Source organism: Lepidochelys kempii, chromosome 3, assembly GCF_965140265.1.
Source record: "Lepidochelys kempii isolate rLepKem1 chromosome 3, rLepKem1.hap2, whole genome shotgun sequence".
In the NCBI taxonomy this organism is placed as follows: Eukaryota; Metazoa; Chordata; order Testudines; family Cheloniidae; genus Lepidochelys; species Lepidochelys kempii.
Window position 1 is genome coordinate 45,261,611 of NC_133258.1, and position 21,352 is coordinate 45,282,962.

At 44.3% G+C, this 21,352-nt stretch overlaps 1 protein-coding gene across 4 annotated transcripts in view; it reads right to left on the bottom strand.

Annotated features, from left to right (window-relative positions):
* Nucleotides 1–2,097: 2,097 nt before the first annotated feature.
* Nucleotides 2,098–21,352, bottom strand: part of CILK1 (ciliogenesis associated kinase 1) — a 53,934-nt gene continuing 34,679 nt past the window's right edge. For all 4 annotated transcript variants that reach the window (XM_073336255.1, XM_073336254.1, XM_073336256.1 and 1 more), the window contains 4 exons: nt 19,619–19,770; nt 17,250–17,378; nt 8,272–8,385; nt 2,098–5,838 (listed from right to left, as the gene is read on the bottom strand). In XM_073336255.1, coding sequence (XP_073192356.1) covers nt 5,684–5,838; nt 8,272–8,385; nt 17,250–17,378; nt 19,619–19,770 — 550 coding nt within the window. In that variant the 3' untranslated portion in view covers nt 2,098–5,683. The remainder of the gene's footprint in view (nt 5,839–8,271; nt 8,386–17,249; nt 17,379–19,618; nt 19,771–21,352) is intronic.

Consider the following 21,352-nt stretch of genomic DNA (forward strand, 5'->3'; position numbering starts at 1 on the left):
AATTTCAGAGTTCAGAGTAAAAGCCGTGTTAGTCTGTATTTGCAAAAAGGAGTACTTGTGGCACCTTAGAGACTAACCAATTTATTTGAGCATGAGCTTTCGTGAGCTACAGCTCACTTCATCAGATGCATACTGTGGAAAGTACAGAAGACTTTTTATACACACAAACCATGAAAAAATGGGTGATTATCACGACAAATTTTTTCATGGTTTGTGTGTATAAAAACGTCTTCTACACTTTCCACAGTATGCATCCGATGAAGTGAGCTGTAGCTCAGGAAACCTTATGCTCAAATAAATTGGTTAGTCTCTAAGGTGCCACAAGTCCTCCTTTTCTTTTTGCAAATTTCAGAATGGCAGCCATGTTAGTTTGTATCAGCAAAAAAGAACAAGGAGTCCTTGTGGCACCTTACAGACTAACCAATGTATTTGAGCATAAGCTTTCATCCGCTAAAACCCCCTTCATCGGATGCTTGCAGTGGAAAATACAGTAAGGAGATATATATAATATACATATACATAGACACACACACACACAACATGAAAAAATGGTTGTTGCCATACCAACTGAAACAAGAGTAATCAGTTAAGGTGGGCTATTATCAGCAGCAGAAAAAAAAACTGTTGTAGTGATAATCAGGATGGCCCATTTCCAACAGTTGACAAGAAGGTGTGAGTAACAGTGAGGGGTGGGGGGGGGGGAAATAAGCATGGGGAAATAGTTTTACTTTGTGTAATGACCCATCCACCCCCAGTCTTTATTCAAGCCTAATTTAATGGTGTCCAGTTTGCAAATTAATTCCAATTCAGAAACAATACAGCACAGAGAAATATTGAAAGTCTGCTACATTTACCTTGTAGGTCTATAGATGGCTGTTTAAAATGTATATGAAGATAGGTGTTGTTAAAGATACATGGACAACTTTAGGTGTCATTTCCTGGCTTGAGTGTTTAATCAGGACACAGGAACATGCTGCTGCTGTATTTTTTTCCCCTCGATGGAACAGTAATAATCTCTATTAGTAAAATATTTCTAGGATGTTTTATTTCACTATACTGCAAAACAGGTTTTTGCATTATTAAAAATATTTTGCATTAGGCAATTTTAGATGTAAAAACATTAGAAACAAAAAAAAGGGGGGGGGGGGAACCATTCAGACAGCTCTAGGTGTCCTAAAAAATAACCAAACTTGCAGTAACAATGACCACCAGCAGCACTGAATACTCAACATTAATTGAGTGGATGAGCAACTCAAAACCAGAAAAGCCCTTTTTCCTCTCCCCCAGGAACAAGCCTTTCAACCTTTCTCACAATCTCTCTCAGCTACATGGCTTTGGCAGCATACTTAGAAGGAAATTAGATTCAGGCTATGAACCAAAAGGGTGGAAGGAGGTGGGAAACAAGTTCCAGCACCCGGTGGCTCTTCGAGTATCCCCCATCAGCAGTCTCCTTTGCTTTTATAAGGCAGATCCAATTGGAGCATCTCCATTGACCACAGCTGTGGCAGCATGTCACAGGAAGAGAGGTGATCTCCTATAGGCAGGTCTCGGGTCATTTAGAGCTTTATAAGGCATGATGAACATCTTAGAAACTCTATCTAGGCAGGCACACTGGTACCTTATACTGCCAACAGTATACCTCACTGAATAACGGTTCTGCACCAGCTTCAGTCTTAGAATAGTTTTAAGGCAAAGTCTCACGCTACATGCTCAAGGAGGCCATGGGGTGGGAGAGCAAGCTCACCCCACACACAAGTCACAGCAGTGGCTCCAGAGCCCACTTCCATACTCTGGGCATTGCTGCTGGGTGATTGGGGTTGCAGAGACACTCAGGTTTGGCTCAGCCATCAAGCTCTAACTCTCCAACACCGTTAGTGGCCTTAATGGAGAGGATCTCAGTGTTTAACTGTAAGGGACAGAAGCTGACAAAATGTCACATATTTGGATGAAGATCATAACCCGGAACTTGCAGACAAAAAGATCTTTGTTAGAAGCAAAATTCAAAAGGGATTAAATGCAAGGGTTATTATTTAAAAATATAATTAACTATCCCTAGATATTAGCATCTGAATGAAAAACAACACTTAAGTCAACATCTCTTCAAGAGTAACTTTATTCTGGGCAGCAGGCTCTTTACACAGAAGGAATTAAACAGTTTAAACATCCACCCCCAATAACACACACACTGAAAAAAAAAAACAAATAGAAAATCTTCTGGGTTTTCATTTCTTTCAATAAATATTTTTCTCCCCATCTTAGGGTAAGTACTTTCGCTAAAGCATTTTTAATGAATCTGTAAACAGTGTGGGGAGGGTTTCTGTACTAATTTCATTTTATTTCTCTGCACATAATTTAAGAAGAATCAAGATAATACAGATTAATATGTCAACCCAAGGTCTGACTCCTTCATATTAAGGTCATTATTACATATTACACATGAGTATGAGAAACTGTAAATGGTAAAATCATTCTAAAAATCAAAATCATATACTTAGCATAAAAATGCTGCAGAACCTGCTAAGAGATAGGTAATATTTTGCATGTGATATGTTTTCTTACAAATATATTGCTTTTGGTCAGGTTTTCAATGCAATGTACATTCTCTACTTTTTCCCATCTAAACAGAACAAATCAAAGAAAACATTAAATAAAAATAAAAATGATATAGCCCAACCCTGCAGTCCCTATTCAAGCAAAAACTCTCAATGAGCTCAGTGTGAGTTTGCCTGAGTAAAGACTGCAGGATTGTGCCCACGATACACTTGCTACTGAGTGAATCTATGCATTACATCTGTTTAATTTAAAACTTGAGTAGACAATTTTTGAATGTGAGCTGTTTAGGTTTGACAAATAAAGGCCCCCACATTTGCAAAGGGGTTTGAATGCAGATCCTTATTCCTGCACCGAATAACCTTATGACCCTTCTTGTGGATCCCTTTGCAGGACTAGCTATGATTCTGAACCCCTTACTCCAGCAAATTACTTGCTTGCCTGAGTAAGGGTTGCAGGATTGGGCTCTAAATACTCTATTCTGACAATGATAGGCACTACGACCATTTATGAGAATTAGGGGCATACGGTCACAGCAGAATAGACTATTTACAAACACCTAGCTAGATATTGTATAGGTCCAAACATCTCCCTTGTTAGTGTCAGTTCATTCATTATAAATAAATTAAAACGATCTCTAAATATAAATGAAGATTTTGATTTCCAGACAGGAAACAGTCAGTTCTTATTCTATATGTTTTAAAAAATGTAAATACACAATTTTTTCCCTTTCCACTTGGCAAACACTCCTCCCACCCCACCCCACCCCTTCCCCCAGTACATGCATCTAGTGCTGCATAATTCAAAATGGCTCTGTTTTACTTCCTTGTGTGTACACCAACATCACAGCTCTGTTAGCAAGTACCTATAGGTTTGAAAATGAGTGTTTGCTAGTTAACTGGTAACAAAGCCTGGGTGGTGAGGATTAGAGAGCCATGATGCGATTCTGTGAAGATCCTATGTACATATTAATTTTTAAATAATGCATAGACCATTTTGCTCCTTCATTGCATTGTGTGGAGAGCAGCATATGCTGCCCACCTGTTGTCACAGTGCATAGAACAAAGGCACTCGCCACTATCCATCCCGCTCTCTCCTACAGCTGAGCCAGCAGCTGCTCCTCTCTCTCTACATAAGCAAATCATATTTGGTGCTCTGCTGATTTCAGAACGGGACTGGCAGAGAAATTGCCCTAGGGCATATTCTCCACCCAAAATGAAGTGGTTTTTGTAGGGAAGTCCAGCAGAAATTAGTCCACAGAATTACTTTCCAATCCAGCTTCTGCCCTTTGGAAGGGGAGGCAGTGTGCAGATAGATTGGGGAAACTCAAGAGCAATGTAGCCACTAGGCTAGCTCAGGGGAAGAGGGTCTTGGAAAGAGTGCAAAGAAAGAGGCACTCTGCACGGATACGCTGGGGTTGGGCCCAGGCCTGCCTGTGAATTATCAGGCTCCATATGAATACAAGGCCATTCCCAAGCCTTTTATCCTCGAGAGATCAGGGAGGGTTTTCTGTGTGGTGAAATACACAGATTATTTTCTTTCCTTTTTGCACATTTTTGCTAGAAAGGGGAGGTGGCCTTTTCCAGTGCACTTTGATAAGCTAAACATTTAGAATGGAGAGGGCAATCCCCACTCAGTTTTGTACCTGCCTATTTGGCTGCTTTTCTCTGTCAGTAACCCTTGTAACTTCTCTACCATGTTACTTTTTCCCCACTGCATAAGTCAAATCCTGGTCTCAATGAAATCAACTGAGATTTTTGCCATGGACATCACGGGGACCAGAATTTGATCCTAAATGCTTCCTATAACAAAATAGCCAATAAGACTATGTTTATGGAAACTGATCTATATTTAACAACATGGGAAGGTAAGCTAAATCAGCACTGTAACTGTTGATTGAAATTTACTTGTTTATAAAAACTGCATCTGATACACTAAGGGAATCAGGCTGGAAAACAAAGCCATAGAAATTACGTCAGCTGCATATATGGTTTCTTAAACTTCGCTGCTGGTGCATCACTAATACTACGTTAGTCTGCCTGTGAGCCAGCTTTGTCATATTCAATAGTGCCTCAAATATTTCTCCAGCTCCTACTTGCCCTACAAAAACATGGTCTGACTTTGCTCCGTGGAAGTCTTTAGGAATGTTATAATTGACTAATAGGAGCAGCCCCCTATGCAGCATGTTTTATTTTCACTCTGAAAGACGACAACAACAGTTAAGTCTGAAGCGGCACTTCAGGACAGATGAGCAAAATCCACAGAATACTTACTGAATGGAGACAGCATTAGAAACAGGCTGAATGTAGTCAAACTAGCAGCCTAATCCTGCTGGCCTCATTCAGGCCAAACTCCCAGTGTAGTTAGCAGGGATTTGGCTTCGGGATTACAGGATCAGCCCCAGAACTGTAAAACTGACAGGCAGCAAAAACAGCATGAAGACAAATTTACGAACACCAGCCAAAGCTAAAAACCACCCTTCAATAAGCCTGTGATTGACTTAGGGCCCAATCCACCTGCCATTGACCTCAAGGAGAGCAAGTTCAGGCCCTTAGTCTTTCATATTAAGTCAGCCCAAAGCAGGTGAAAGGCTGACAATCGCATCCAGCTCGCGCAGCATGGTGCTGAAATAAGGCTGGGTTAATCAGTTTGATTGACCGCCTTGCCTCATACGTCCCATTCAGAACATCAAACTCCACCACAAAACAATATTTGGCAAATGCCCCTTTCTCACAATTGTATCTCCTTTGCAATACTGCCTCAGTCTGCTACATTCTATTTACTTGTATAAAATATTTGGACCTGACAAAGGAAATATTAAATTTTTATCGAGTTCATTACAAAGTTTATCGTATAAAATGCCCAAAACCTCAAGCCATATATACAAAATGTATTGGTTTTAAGAAAATAATTGAACCTGATCATATAACAAAACAATTTTATACAAAAAGGTATAAGATTGAATTCAAATCAATACAAATAAAACTAAAAAAAAAAGTCTTGAAATGTCTTGCTCAAAGAAGATAAGGTTTCTTTCAAATCACAGGCTTACAAAGTCATGGCAAATGGTATAGCACTGGTCAACATTTCATGAGAAATGTGCAGTGCTTCAACAGAAAGTGCTTTCTGCAAGTCATCGGTGAGCTCCGTACTTTGAAGACCAGTCAGTGCGTCCATGGATTGGCTGAATTGGCGGTGGACGCGGCATTAATGCTGGTGTGCTTTTTGAAGGTGTATTAAATGATGGCCGCCCAATATGAGGTCTGACAGACTTCAGAGAAGCGATATCTACAAATGAGAAGAAGAAAAGCCATTAGATAAAGTTTCAGTGACTGTATGACAGGGTGCTGGGCTGAACCCCGGAGCCTGCCCTCTGTCTCTCCAGCCCCAATCCAGTTAAATTGGAGCTGGCTAGAGAAATGTATGCCTCATTGGCAAAGGGGAAAACAGTTTCCAGCCTAATTAGCCGTGGCTATATACAGGCCCCAGAGGGCGGGGAGATAGAGAGTGGAAGGACAGGGGTAACTCTTCCCTCCTGGCTGCAGAAACTGAGACGCTCTTAAGGCTGAAACCTGTAAGCTGTATGTGGTGAGAAGGTGGTGGGATAGCACCCTGTAAATAAACTGCACTGGTGAGCTAGAAGGTCTCTGAGTGGTTTTTGGAACACAGCAGAGGCAGGAACAAAGGAGGCCCTGCTAAACCCTGTTACAGACTGGTTCAGCTGGAGGAATTGCTCCTTAAAAAAAGCCACTGTATACTTTCTCTGTTAGATGCTGCAACTGTAGAGCCAAGTTGTATTTAAAGAAATAAAATAAAAAGATCAGGATACGTGAAATAATAATATGATGAGCCATATGCCAAGATCCCTCCTCAGACCAGATTCTCTACTGTGCCCAGTATCTGCTGGATGCAGCAAGAGATGGGGTGCAAAAGAACCAATTTGCAGCTTGCTGATTTTGGGGCCAGTTCTGTGCTTGGCCCCAGCATACTTTAAAGCAGCCTCAAGGCTGCACTAAAATATCCTCACTAGATAGGACCACAAAGGGCTACGTGCTAGCAGAGAATATCTGGAGCATAATAGCCCTTTGACTGGGGGCTGCAAGTGGGGGGTGGCACAGAAGTGGACTACTCGGGCTTTGTACCAGCAGTAGAATCCCCCCCAATGAGGGAATCCCAGGCTGAGGAGATGTGGTTATTCTCCAGCCCCTTTGAGTTGCCAAAAGGGGTACAGAAGGGATGGAGCAGAGTGTGAATCTGTGCCCCAGTGTTTACTCTGTTCTTACTCAAGCTGCAAATAAACTCTGTTTTTTTATAATGAATAGACAATTTAGTGTGGGGTTTTTGAGACTTGTGCTCCTAAATCACTAAGGTGCTTCTGAAAATCCCACTCTGATGAGGTGTTTACCCCATGCTGGCAGAGAAAGGGTTAGGAGCAGCCAATCTGGGCCTAGCAGTCCCACATTAAAAAAGCTGCAGAGCGTGTCAGCCTCTGCCTGGAGCTCAAGGAGTGAAGTCTGTCTCTCTAACAGGCTGAGAGACCTGCGGCACCTTGGACAGAGCAACTGCTGGGAGGGACTGAGGGAGCAAGAGGAGCTCCTGGCTGGCTACTGAAACTGGGTAGTTGCAGGCCCTGATGGACGGTGAAGAAGATGCTAGGGCTATGGAGAAGTGCCCCGGGGAGATACAGTGGTGAGTGATGTGCACGGTGACACCCACCTTTGGTGGTAATAGCAGCTGTGCATTCTGGGATGGCTGTGTTGCGGAGTACAGGCTATACTTTTGTTTAATTGGTAAAACTGATGTTTTAGAACAGTTTAAAGAAGTCAGAATAGACTTAATCCTGCAACCCTTGTAACATGAGTAAGAGTTGCAAGATCAGGACCTATAGCTCTAATGACTCACTTCTTTACAATAAAGTCAAATATAAAAACTGAAGATTAATGCTGCAGACACTGTGTTGTCTAATATGCTGGTTAGCATATATCATAATATGCACTATCCTCACCATATATTAGTATACATTAAGCACAAATATTGTAACCGTGATACAGCCTAAACTGGCCTATTCCACAATCTTGTTCACCTATGCTAAGTATCCCATAACATTAGCTTGCATTAGCTGAAGTAAACTTTGGCTTAAGTAGATAGGAAAACCGTCAGTATCAGGACATATAATTGTTTCCTCACAGCCACAGAAAGGGAGTTACCCTCACAAACCTATTTATCCTGGTACAGACCTAGGAGGGGTCTTCACACTTCTTAGTATCTGGAAGGCATGCACCCAGAACAAAGATAAGGATGCATCCTGACCTGGAATGTGTGGGTTCAGAATAAAAGATAAAGGGGTACATCATGGTACCAGAAACAAGGTAAAAAAAGCTGATTAATTGACTCTAGTTTCAGGTGATATACGTAGTACCTTTTTATTGGCAAACAATCAGGGTCTAAGAAGATGGCTTTTGGAATGTAATTTTGAGGAGCACACCTTCTGTGCAAGGTGAATGTAACACTGCTGCACAGGACTGCTCCTTGGAGACTGGTATCGTACAGAACCTCTCTCCTGTATCATATTAATAAACCTGACTGACATTGGTTATTTGGTCTCTTGAGTATATTTCATAATGAAATAAAGTGTGGTCAAGCACTTTTGACTAGACAGTTTATCAACAGACAGCATTATTGCCCAAACAAGCAAACAACCAAACTCAGAGTTATACTTACTAGAAGATGGATCTGCAACTGGTGCTAACTGAACCCTCTGCCCAGCAGAGCCTATTTCCTTCTTCAGAAATGAAGAGACATAACCACCCGTCAACCTGCTCAATCCTGAGTGCCCTGAAAGAATTTGTAAGTGATCAGAAACACGAAGTCAGTGTACAATGAAACACATACACACACACACCCTACTTTCCTGTAGCTCTTGTGAAGGTATTTCAAAAATGGTGTACTGGTGGGGCACACTGAAGACTGGACAAAATATTTACCTGGTGTAAGTCAGTCAATGGAGCTATGCTGATTCACACCAGCTGCGGATCTGGCCTGTTACGTACTTATCTGGAAGGCTGGCACCCTCACACTGCATGAAACACTAAGGCCTGGTCTGCACTTGGACGTGAGGTTGAGACAACTACGGCTGAGTGCTGCAGCTATACCGATCTAACTGCCGGCATAGACACAGCTAGCTACCACTGCTTGGGGAGGTGGCGTTCCTATAGCAATAGAAAACCCTCCTCCTCTGTCACTGTAGGAAGTGTCTACACTATGGCACTAGTACAGTACAGCACTATAGTTATGCTGCCGTAGTGTAGACATGGCCTCCCAGAGAAGAGAGACCCAGCTGAGGGGGCCCAATTCCTGCAGTCTTTCCTTTAGAGCTGAGCTTAAATGCGCTGAGCATCTACATTAGGGGCCTTCTATTACCTTGCAAGATTAGGCCCTTTGCTGCCCGGCAAAATTCTCATAGAAATCAGTGAGTTACACCAAATTAAGGGGAGCAGAAGCGTGTCCCAAAACAGAGTTGGGCAACAGATTTTTTTGGTTTGCTGTTTAAGAATAAAAACGATGTATGTTTCAACCTGAAATGGGTTTGATCATTTTTCAGCAAATCAAAGTTAAAAAAAAAAAAAAAAATCTGTGTGTGAAATGTTACGGTAATATAATCACCAACTTTTTCAGGCATTCAGACACAAGCAGGCGGAGGATTTGTTGCAGTGACAGCTCCTGGATAAGCTTTGGCCTAGGGCACTCACCTCAGATGTGGGGCACCCGGCTTCAATTTCTCCTTCTGCTCGATGTGGAGAAAAAAAGATTTGAACCTGGTTCTCTCGCATTGCGGGAGAGTGCCCTTGCCAGTGGGCCATGGGATATTTTAGTGTGGTCCCTTTTCAGCCTCTCCTCTTGAAACTATTCCACTTTTTATAAATAGTAATTGGAGCAGGAACTTGAATGGTAGTGAGTGCCCTGTCTATCAAAGTGCAGAGTCATTCTCATTCTCTTTCCCTGGCCCACAGACTATCATTTAGAGTGGTAATTCACAGTAATTGTTTACATTTAAAAAAATATTAAGAACTCCCTCATTATTTACTACAAATAAAGTAACAGGGATTGAAAGGGAAAAAATAAAACCATGAAGAATTATTTTTAAGATTTTTTTTTTTAAAAAGGGACACTGGATTTATTGCTTATTACAACAATCTATAACCCACTAACAGCTTCCCCACCTGCTTCTTTCACCTCTATGACTGGAAGGGTGTTAACAGGCCACTTCTCCTTGAATAGTCCCTTGAAATATGTGCCAGCTACTTATGCTAACAATCTCTTCCAGTTTGTATTTAGCAGCCATACTCTGAGGGCTTGTCTACACTTACCGCGCTGCAGCTGTGCCACTCTAGCACTTAGAATAAGCTACTTAGAGGGGTGGGAGGTTGGTATAATGTTTGGTGGTGCCCAGAATGCGTCCAAGTCCGGCCCTCCGTACTTGCCTTGTAAGCAGATATATATTTTTTAAAATAATGTAAAAATGGACTGGAAACAGTAAGCGTTTAACAGTTTCCCTATATTGCACAATATCACTATCGTAAGAAAAACGTATTTAACTAAGCCTATCAACTTTAATAATACTCTTTTGAATACAGAAACAACCAAGCACTCTTGGATCAATAACCCTCAAAAGCAAATACTTTCTAAAATTAAAACAAAATGTAGCCCCTTCTTTTGTGATATTCTTCAGGAGGTAGCAAACACTTTTCGTCATCATTTGGTTCTTGAAATGAAGTCATCCAGGAGACTTGCAACATCCAGTTCAGAGGTAGAATTCTTATGACTGTGTAGAAATGCCAAGTGATTTAGACATTCTTGGCTCACTGCGTTCGCAAATAATTTTTCAGTCTGCGCAGGCAACTGAATGATCACTCAGCGGTGCAGGTTGGAGTTGGAATTGTGTAGAATAATTTCAGGAGAATTGTAACTTCTGACAACATGTCAATCAAGCCTTCGTTTTGTTTCAGAAATTGCTTCACTTCGCTCACCGAATTAAGCTGGCAATTTCTCAATCTGCAAATATCACTTAACATTTCTAAATGAAGAGACAGCCTCTCCGTTTTAATGTTACTATGGAAAGCTTCACTTATTGGGACAACGTCCTGGTTTTAGCCATTTGCTGCATCACTTATATGCTCATCCAATTTTACTGCGAATGTAAAGCTTTCTGCTGAAAACCTCTCTTCAATGGCAACTTTGCAAGCATCAATGAGAACCTCTCCCGTTGGCATAGGTGGCATCTTCAGAAAGTGCTATAGTGCAGTCAGTGTAGACAAACCCTAACTGTTTCCCAGACTGAAGAAGAGCTCTGTGTAAGCTTGTCTCTCGCCACAAAAGATATTACCTCACCCACCTCTCTCTAACCACAAACTTAAAATCATGCTTCCCTCTGGATTTTTCTTTTTAGCTACAATTGAACAATAGCATCTAATGTACTGAAAGAAGATTAATGAGAAAATGTGTTTGATTACTTTATGTATTTGACATCACTTTGTATAGTCAGTTTAATCCATTCTTCTATACAGTCAGCTCTCCCCATTTGTGTGATTTGTTTATACAGAAAGAAAAGGAGTACTTGTGGCACCTTAGAGACTAACCAATTTATTTGAGCATAAGCTCACAAAAGCTTATGCTCAAATAAATTGGTTAGTCTCGAAGGTGCCACAAGTACTCCTTTTCTTTTTGCGAATACAGACTAACACGGCTGTTACTCTGAAACTTGTTTATACAGGTGAGTCACATCATAACGCATTTAACTTACGCAAATTCAACTATACGTGCTCGGTAAAAAAAAAGAAAAACAAGATACCTGTAAATAGTGCAGGCGATTCCGCCCACCATTCCACTCAATGAGCATATGCCCTGGAGTGAGTGTGAGATGGGAGACATGAATCTGCTGTTCCCTCAGTCGGTCTCAGTTCCCGCGTGACGCTCATAGTGTGAGCATCTCGCCGTGCTGAGTGTGATTCTAGTGTTTAAAGATACTGTATGTATTTTTCGTACAACATGGCCCCTAAACGCAAGCCAACTACTTCGTCTGGTGCTCAACCGAAGAAACAGCGATCTGTTCCAATGCTGGAGGAAAAACTGGCTGTGTTGGACTTATTGAGAGACGGTAAGTCAGTCTCCAACGTGGAGCGTAAATATGGCCTCAATGAATCTAGCATCCATGCCCGCAAGATTCGAAAGAGAGAAATTCGTCAAGCCGTAGCATCAAGTGCTTCAATAACTGCTAAGGTGATGAACCAGGTGCCTGATAAGACTTTAGTGAAGACTGAAAAGGGATTAAACTTATGGCTGGAAGACATGAACCGTAAACATGTGCCTATTGATGGCAACACGTTGCAAGAAAAGGCTCTTAGCCTCTATGCGCTGTTCAAACCTTCTGCCGTAGGGGGACAGCCTTCTGATGAGAAAGAATTCAAAGCCAGCTAAGGTTGGCTTAACAGTTTTAGGAACTGCTTCAACCTCAAAAACATGAAGACTGTGTACTCATTATATACTGTATATTACTATATACATATTACTGTACAGGGTTGTATACACAAAACCATGTACAGTATACTGTACAGTAGACTTTATGGGCGATTTAAGGGATTTTCAAGGGTAATTTTGACTATACAGAATTTTTGCCTTACGCGCTGACTTTAGAATCTAACTCCCACGTAAGATGCGACTCCACTGTATGGCAACAGGGAGAGGGAAAAAAATTGGAAATAAGAAAATGATGATTTCACAAAAACTGGCAAGGGAACTCAGGGATTGGTGTAGTATGTGAAAAGATCTTAAACTGATTAGATTTCGAGCTGTCAGTCAAGCTAAACATTGGATAGATCAACTTGCCTTTGGTAGCCTAAGATCCAAAAAGTGGTTTGGAGTAACTGGGAGGCCATTACAAAAATTCTCACCCTGCCCCATTCGCAATTCTCTTAGCCCTGGTCTACACTAGGAGTTGAGATTGAATTTAGCAACATTAAATCGATTTAACCCTGCATCCGTCCACACAATGAAGCCCTTTTTTTCGACTTAAAGGGCTCTTAAAATCGATTTCCTTACTCCACCCCCGACAAGGGGATTAGCGCTGAAATTGGCCTTGCCAGGTCAAATTTGGGGTACTGTGGACAGTATTGGCCTCCGGGAGCTATCCCAGAGTGCTCCATTGTGACCGCTCTGGACAGCACTCAGATGCACTGGCCAGGTAGACAGGAAAAGGCCTGCGAACTTTTGAATTTCAATTTCCTGTTTGGCCAGCGTGGCAAGCTGCAGGTGACCATGCAGAGCTCATCAGCAGAGGTGACCATGATGGAGTCCCAGAATCGCAAAAGAGCTCCAGCATGGACTGAACAGGAGGTACGGGATCTGATTGCTGTATGGGGAGAGGAATCCGTGCTATCAGAACTCCGTTCCAGTTTTCGAAATGCCAAAACATTTGTCAAAATCTCCCAGGGCATGAAGGACAGAGGCCATAACAGGGACCCGAAGCAGTGCCACGTGAAACTTAATGAGCTGAGGCAGGCCTACCAGAAAACCAAAAAGGCAAACGGCCACTCCGGGTCAGAGCCTCAAACATACTGCTTCTATGATGAGCTGCATGCCATTTTAGGGGGTTCAGCCACCACTACCCCAGCCATGTTGTTTGACTCCTTCAATGGACATGGGGGCAACACAGAAGCAGGTTTTGGGGACGAGGAAGATGATGATGATGATGAGGTTGTAGATAGCTCACAGCAAGCAAGCGGAGAAACTGGTTTTCCTGACAGCCAGGAACTGTTTCTCACCCTGGACCTGGAGCTAGTACCCCTCGAATCCACCCAAGGCTGCCTCCTGGACCCGCCAGGTGGAGAAGGGACCTCTGGTGAGTGTACCTTTTAAAATAGTATACATGGTTTAAAAGCAAGCATGCTTAATGATTAAGTTGCCCGGGCATTCGCGGCTCTCCTGGATGTACTCCAAAAGCCTTTGCAAAAGATTTCTGGGGAAGGCAGCCTTATTCCGTCCACCATGGTAGGACACTTTACCACTCTGGGCCAATAGTACGCACTTGGGAATCATTGTAGAACAAAGTATTGCAGTGTATGTTTGCTGGCGTTCAAACTACATCTGTTCTTTATCTCTCTGTGTTATCCTCCGGAGAGTGATATCATTCATGGTCACCTGGTTGAAATAGGGTGCTTTTCTTAAGGGGACATTCAGAGGTGCCGTTTCCTGCTGGGCTGTTTGCCTGTGGCTGAACAGAAATGTTCCCCGCTCTTAGCCACGGGGATCAGGGAGGGGCTAGCCATGCGGTGGAGGGGAGGGGGCGGAGGCAAAATGCGACCTTGGAACGAAAGCACATGTGCTATGTATGTAATGTTAACAGCAAGGTTTACCGTGAAAGAGTGTAGCCATTGTTCTAGAAAATGTGTCTTTTTAAATACCACTGTCCCTTTTTTCCCCCTCCACCAACTGCATATGTTTCAAGGATCACAGGATCTTCTCCTTCCCAGAGGCTAGTGAAGATTAGAAGGAGAAAAAAAATGCACTCGCGATGAAATGTTCTCTGAGCTCATGCTGTCCTCCCACACTGGCAGAGCACAGATGAATGCGTGGAGGCAGACAATGTCAGAGTGCAGGAAAGCACAAAATGACCGGGAGGAGAGGTGGCGGGCTGAAGAGAGTAAGTGGCAGGCTGAAGGGAGGGCTGAAGCTGAAAGGTGGTGGCAGTGTGATGAGAGGAGACAGGATTCAATGCTGAGGCTGCTGGAGGATCAAACTAATATGCTCCAGTGTATGGATGAGCTGCAGGAAAGGCAGCTGGAGCACAGACCGCCGCTACAGCCCCGCTGTAACCAACCACCCTCCTCCCCAAGTTCCATAGCCTCCTCACCCAGACGCCCAAGAATGCAGTGTGGGGGCCTCCGGCCACCCAGCCACTCCACCCCAGAGGATTGCCCAAGCAACAGAAGGCTGGCATTCAATAAGTTTTAAACTTTTAAAGTGCTGTGTGGCCTTGTCCTTCCCTCCTCCACCACCCCTCCTGGTGCTTCATTCCTCCACCACCCCTCCTGGGCTACCTGGGTAGCTATCCCCCTATTTGTGTGATGAATGAATAAAGAATGCATGAATGTGAAGCAACAATGACTTTATTCCCTCTGCAAGCGGTGATTGAAGGGAGGAGGGGAGGTTGGTTAGCTTACAGGGAAGTAGAGTGAACCAAGGGGCGGAGGGTTTCATCAAGGAGAAACAAATAGAACTGTCACACCATAGCCTGGTCAGCCATGAAACTGGTTTTCAAAGTTTCTCTGATGCGCAGCGCGCCCTCCTGTGCTCTTCTAACCGCCAGTGCCTGGCTGCGCGTAACCAGCAGCCAGGCGATTTGCCTCAACCTCCCACCCCACCATAAACGTCTCCCCCTTACTCTCACAGAGATTGTGGAGCGCACAGCAAGCAGTAATCACAGCAGGAATATTGGTTTAGCTGAGGTCTAACCGAGTCAGTAAACTGCGCCAGCGCACCTTTAAACGTCCAAATGCACATTCTACCACCATTCTGCACTTGCTCAGCCTGTAGTTGAACAGCTCCCGACTACTGTCCAGGCTGCCTGTGTTTGGCTTCATGAGCCCTGGCATTAAGAGGTAGGCTGGGTCCCCAAGGATAACTATAGGCATTTCAACATCCCCAATGGTTATTTTCTGGTCTGGGAATAAAGTCCCTTCCTGCAGCTTTTGAAACAGACCAGAGTTCCTGAAGATGCGAGCGTCATGTACCTTTTCCGGCCATCCCATGTTGATGTTGGTGAAACGTCCCTTGTGATCCACCAGTGCTTGCAGCACTATTGAAAAGTACCCCTTGCAGTTTATGTACTCGCTGGCTTGGTGCTCCGGTGCCAAAATAGGGATATGGGTTCCGTCTATGGCCCCACCACAGTTAGGGAATCCCATTGCAGCAAAGCCATCCACTATGACCTGCACATTTCCCAGGGTCACTACCCTTGATATCAGCAGATCTTTGATTGCTTTGGCTACTTGCATCACAGCAGCCCCCACAGTAGATTTGCCCACTCCAAATTGATTCCCGACTGATCGGTAGCTGTCTGGCATTGCAAGCTTCCACAGGGCTATTGCCACTCGCTTCTCAACTGCTCTTTTCTTGGTATTCATGCACTTCAGGGCAGGGGAAAGCAAGTCACAAAGTTCCATGAAAGTGCCCTTACGCATGCAAAAGTTTCGCAGCCACTGGGAATCGTCCCAGACATACAACACTATGCGGTCCCACCACTCTGTGCTTGTTTCCTGGGCCCAGAGTCGGCGTTCCACCGGATGAACCTGCCCCATTAGCACCATGATGCCCACATTGCCAGGGCCCGTGCTTTGAGAGAAGTCTGTGTCCATGTCCTCATCACTCTTGTCACCGCGCTGACGTCGCCTACTCGCCCAGTTTCGCTTTGCCAGGTTCTGGTGCTGCATATACTGCTGGATAATGCACGTGGTGTTTAATGTGCTCCTAATTGCCAAAGTGATCTGAGCGGGCTCCATGCTTGCCGTGGTATAGCTTCTGCACAGAAAAAAGGCGCAGAACAATTGTCTGCCATTGCTCTGACGGAAGGAGGGGCGACTGACGACATGGCTTACAGGGTTGGATTACAGGGAATTAAAATCAACAAAGGGGGTGACTTTAAATCAAGAAGAAACAAAAACAACCGTCACACAGAATGGCCCCCTCAAGGATTGAACTCAAAACCCTGGGTTTAGCAGGCCAATGCTCAACCCACTAAGCTATCCCTGCCTCTAGTATTTCAGGCACGATTGAATCTCCATTAAAGTTTTCAAGGTGCCCCTGACAGACCTCACCAAAACGATTGTTGGCCGTTGATTTCACGGAGGGAGGGAGTGGGGAGCAAATGAATACAAAACAAATCTGGTCTATTTCTTGTTTTGATCCACTCCATCTATCTTTTAGATCTTTGGCTGGCAGCAGATGGCGCAGGAGGACGGCAAGCCATCCTCATCTCCTGCCTGCTCACCATAAGATGGTACAATAGGACTGCCTGCAGAACTAAAAGAATGACGTGGTCAAGTCACTCCTAATTTAGTCCCAGCGCCCATGTCTGCCCAGGCGCTCCTGACCGACCTTACCAAGGCGGCCAGGAGCACCTCGGACACAATGACAATGGCACCGTCTGCTGCCACAAGGCAATGGGTTGCTGCTGCTGTGTAGCAATGCAGTACCGCGTCTGCCAGCACCCAGGAGACATACGGTGACAGTGAGCTGAGCGGGCTCCATGCTTACCCTGGTATGGCGTCTGCACAGGTAACTCAGGAAAAAAGGCGCGAAACAATTGTCTGCTGTTGCTTTCACAGAGGGAGAGAGGGCCTGATGACATGTACACAGAACCACCCACGACAATGGGTTTTGCCCCATCAGGCATTGGGATCTCAACCCAGAATTCCAATGGGCGGCAGAGACTGCGGGAAAGCTACCCACAGTGCAACACTCCTGAAGTCGACACTAGCCCCGGTACTGTGGAAGCACTCTGCCGAGTTAATGCACTTAGAGCATTTTGTGTGGGGGGACACACAATTGACTATATAAAAACGATTTTTAAAAAACCGACTTCTATAAATTCAACCTAATTTCGTAGTGTAGACATACCCTTAGAATGTCTGAACACCGCTTCTTACCTGAATTCGTTCCATTAACCCCTCCTCCCACACCTGAAGCTTTTCCAGGCAAACTAGAAGTGGGCCATGGCTTAGACATAATAGAATCCTTGCTTGAACTGGAGACTATGCTATTCCTTGTGCTTATCCCTGTTGGGGAAAGAAAGAGATAATTAACCATTAAGAAATCCTTGTCATACACAATTATTATGCAGCTTTGCCCTTGTATCTAAATGGAGCAGGTGTTTGCCCCAGTGACCTTAGCCAAAAATCTCTCCATATTCTACTATTCAGCATCTACTATACGTGGGATACTTCCTATCCTCTCACACCAGTTGCTTATCACTGGTGTTACATGGGCCCTGTTCCTGCAAAGATAACCACATGTTTAGGCCCTCGCTACTGTACTGAGTCCCACTGAAGTCAGTGAGAGTCCATTTCAGAATAAGGATCCAGATATTTACATACTTGTCCTAATCATACAAGGGGATCTAGAGTGCTTTGGTATCCTGGTGGGTGAACAATGCTACATAAATGTAAATTATTCTTATTAAATACAGCATTTTATGCTAATATCTGGTTACCATTTTAAGCACTCAAATTAGGAAAGGCAATTTAAGGTTTTCACAATACCCTATTCTACTTTGCTATCTGTGTAGTTTACACTGAAGTCAGTGAGAGTTGTGCGCCCCTTTAGGGTCTTTGGGACAGGGTCTGTTTGTGTATATATAATTTTATGTGGGGTGCCTAATGCACATTTGGGCACGATACAATAAATTCTACGCAATAAAAGGTTAGGGCTGATTGTGTTAAGATCTACATTTGGCATCATAACTAGTACTCCCAAAAATTCCATTAAAACACTGAGAGTTCAAAATTGTAACCTTTATCTTACAATTACACGCACATTTGTATTTAAGGGAAGAAAAAAATAATTAAGACCCAGTCTGCTACCATCAAAATTAGAGCTGCACAAAGTTTCAGCTTTTTTTTTTTTTTTTTTTTTAAAAGAACACCGAAACAATTCACAAATTTGGCAAATAGTTTCAACCACAAAACCAAAGTTTTCTGAAACGTAGAAGTGATTTGTTTAGAATAAAAATGGAAATGACATTCCATGTCAAAAATAAAGTCCTACCAATTCAACATTCAAAACATTCCATTTCGACCCAAACAAGTTTTGTTGAGAAAAAACTGAATCAGTTGTGGTTTGAAACAAACTGAATTTTTTTCGTTTGGCCTCCAAACTGAAAAATCAATTACTCAGCTCAAAGCCTAATACAGTAGCTTTGCCCCCAACATTCTCGTGGAGTCCCACTGACTACCGGGTACGCTGATCTTGCTACTTGTTGCACTGTGTTCTGCCAGAGATGCATAGCTGAAATCTTATAACTGTGGAATTCCACAGTGAAACTCAGTCAAAATAAATTCAGTAAAAACAGGGCATCATGAGCTGCTTATTTTCCTGCTGGATGCTTACAAACACACGCGTGAAGGGCCTAGAACCAGTGCTTAATTTGTACCAGGTCCTGCCAGGGCTGAGCCCTGGCATCTCTAGGCTTGGGAGTTCATAGCCTCAGCACCTCTGGGCTTGCTGCATCAGTTATGAATGTAACCAAAGTGCTTGAGCCCCAGCATCTCTTTCATTACAAAGTAAGCACTGTCTGGAACCTTGTGACACGAACGGACAAGAAAGGGCCCAGTCTTATAGTGACGCAAATAAGGACATCTCATTCCCAGTGAAGGCTATGCCTCAAGAGAATTGTGTGTGTGTGTATGCACCACACACTTGGATTCTGCCCCATTGCTGGTGCCAGCATACTGAGGATGAGCAGACTCACAGGCAGGTGACTCCTCTGCATAAGAGTAGGGTTTGATTCCACATATTGGGCTGCTTTAATACACTGCAGGGTGCACTTAGTTCCTCCCCTGGGCAGCAGGAAAGTTAATGCCAACCTGCTATCACCTAGCATTTACTGCTGCTAGTACTAGTATTATATATTCGCAAGGCATCTTGGGGGTATGCTCCTCCTCCCATGCAGAAGAACATAAGGCAGAGCCTGGCACATCAGCTGGGCACATTTCCTAGCATACTCTTGTGTGCTAAAGAGCTATTTTGCATGACTTCTTATGCTGCATGGGAGAGCTGCTCCTGGCACCTTATCCCTTTCTAGCATACCAGTGGGCAGGATTTACCTCCGTTTCTGCCATGCTAGAACCTGCTCTCTTTGTTGTAAGCCTCTTTCCATTACCAAGGTATCCCCTTCCCACCCCAGTGTTCTCTGTTTTCTTTAAAGCAATAGCCCTTCCTCTGAGTCAAAGATAAGGCCCAAAGTATCCATTACCATTTCCCACACCATTGAAAGGTCAAGAAAATATTTCCTACTAACCAGGTAAATACCTAGAATGTTTCAAGTAATGCTGCTTGGCTGCAGAAACTCGCAAGGTGGGTGTGTCCTGCCGTGGAAAGGACGCATGGGAAGGGGCGCTGTTGCCAGAACCTAGATTGTCTGAGAGCTTCAGATCCAAAATGCTTTCAAACCTGTACCAAGAGAAATCACCATGCTTAGCCCCAAGCTCAAAGCTTACACTTCATCCACACGGAGTGTTCCTTTCACCTCAGCTCCACAAATTATTTGTTCAAAATGGGCTTGGTGCTGTACAGATAAAGGAAGACATTGCATAACATCAGCAAAGTGCCTAAGGGTATGTTTATGCTGCATTGTAAACAGGAGTCTGAGAGACCCAGGCTTGTGGACTCAGTGTTCCGAAGCCTGCACTTCAGTGTTCACGCTGCTTTGTAAACCTGGGCTTACACTAGCTGGACCTGGGGCTCACAGACATACTTACAAGTCTGTACTGCATTATGCAGACTTTCGGTCTGTGGCCTGAGATGCATCCGCACTGCAGAATGACAAGGCTTGGACGCAAGTCCTAGGGGTCTCAGATTGATCCTCCCCTTCCCCACAAGCAGAGTCCTAGGACCCAGGTCCTGAGTACTTGTTGATTCATGTCAGAATGATGTGTGCGCACGTACGTATGTATGGAAGGGGGCTTGGGCTCAAACATGAGTCAGAGCCCAGGCTTAGTGTACAGTGCAGACATACCTGTAATCAGTATAATTACGTCACTCAGGGGTGTGAAAAAGCCATACCCCTGAGCGAGTTAACTCCCCATGAAGACAGCGCTGTTGATAGAAGAAGCTCTTCTGTTAGTTTAGGACAGTGGTCCCCAAACTTTTTACTTCGTGCCCCCTTACCCCTGTCCGCGCCCCTGTCCCTGGAGCTGGGCTACAGCTCTGGGAAGTGGAGGATGCAGACAAGGTAAGGGGGCTGGGGCCACAGATGGGGGCAGGGGCTGGGCTGGGAGCAGAGCCTTGGCCAGCAGGCGCAGGGCCAGTGGTTAGGGGCTGGTGTCAGGAGTGGAGCTCGGTGACGCTCCCCCACCCGCCCCCTGTGGGGGCTGGCCCAGGCCTCAGCCATGCCCCCCTGAATATTCCTCTGCATTCCTGTCGGGGGGCATACCCCACAGTTTGAGGGCCTCTGGCATAGGAGTATCTTCACTTAAATGCTACAGCTGCATTGGTGCAGCTGTGCCAACGCAGTGCTTTAAATGTAGACGTGCCTTTAGAGAGCTTAAGTTTTTGCCATTGACCCTGACCCAAGGAAACTGGAAGCCTGATTCAGACATACACAATACCGCTCATAATATGTTACACACTAAGATGGATCAAACATGAAGTGGTAAAGATACATTTTGAGAGATTGGCATTGAAAGACTTATAGATTCATAGATACTAAGGTCAGAAGGGACCATTATGATCATCTAGTCCGACCTCCTGCACAATGCAGGCCACAGAATCTCACCCACCCACTCCTGCGAAAAACCTCTCACCTATGTCTGAGCTACTGAAGTCCTCAAATCATTATTTAAAGACTTCAAGGAGCGGGGAATCCTCCAGCAAGTGACCCGTGCCCCATGCTACAGAGGAAGGCGAAAAACCTCCAGGGCCTCTTCCAATCTGCCCTGGAGGAAAATTCCTTCCCGACCCCAAATATGGCGATCAGCTAAACCCTGAGCATATGGGCAAGATTCATCAGCCAGACACCCAGGAAAGAATTTTC